This window comes from Mandrillus leucophaeus, unplaced genomic scaffold, assembly GCF_000951045.1.
Source record: "Mandrillus leucophaeus isolate KB7577 unplaced genomic scaffold, Mleu.le_1.0 Scaffold55, whole genome shotgun sequence".
Lineage (NCBI taxonomy): Eukaryota > Metazoa > Chordata > Mammalia > Primates > Cercopithecidae > Mandrillus > Mandrillus leucophaeus.
In genome coordinates, this window is record NW_012105919.1 from 4,317,298 (window position 1) to 4,317,874 (window position 577).

Genomic DNA, 577 nt, shown 5'->3' on the forward strand with positions numbered 1-577 from the left:
GTAAGCTCATCCTGTGGGCGCCTGCTTCTCACACCATTCACCGCCCTAATAATAACAGCTGCTGTCTGCTGAGCCCCTACCAGGGACCAAGAATTTCATTCACCTTATTGGATCCTTACAACACCCCCCTAGGAGGTTAGCACTCCCCAAATCCCTATTTTAAAACCTTGGAGGCTGAGGGCCAGGCAGCCACATTACCTGCCCCAGGTGTTACACCGAGAGCCAATCCCCAGGGTGGGGCACGGAGCACTCCCCACCCATGGCTGTGACACCAGTGCTAAGGCCAAGAACAGGCCACAAAGGATACTGAAGATGATACCGCCAAAGCAGGCGGAGAACGCCATCCGTGGGTAGCCCTGGCGGGCCAGCGTGAAATCCGAGAAGGCATCTGCGCAGGAACAAGAGGGGCCTGCAGTGGTGAGTCGCTTCCCCTGCCCTCCCTGGTCAACCACGCCTTCATTCTCACCCACGGCCATTCAGGTAACAAACATAGATGGATGCCCACGTGTGCCTGGGCACTAGCTGGTGGGGTGCTGTGTGAAGGGGCACAGCACCTTGGAAGACACACTTCCCTCCT

At 57.4% G+C, this 577-nt stretch overlaps 1 protein-coding gene across 1 annotated transcript in view; it reads right to left on the reverse strand.

Annotated features, from left to right (window-relative positions):
* Nucleotides 1-577, reverse strand: part of SLC8B1 (solute carrier family 8 (sodium/lithium/calcium exchanger), member B1) — a 62,300-nt gene that overhangs the window by 8,466 nt on the left and 53,257 nt on the right. Inside the window, exon 14 of the mRNA XM_011997943.1 lies at nucleotides 258-388. Within this exon, the coding sequence (XP_011853333.1) occupies nucleotides 258-388 (131 nt within the window). The remainder of the gene's footprint in view (nucleotides 1-257; nucleotides 389-577) is intronic.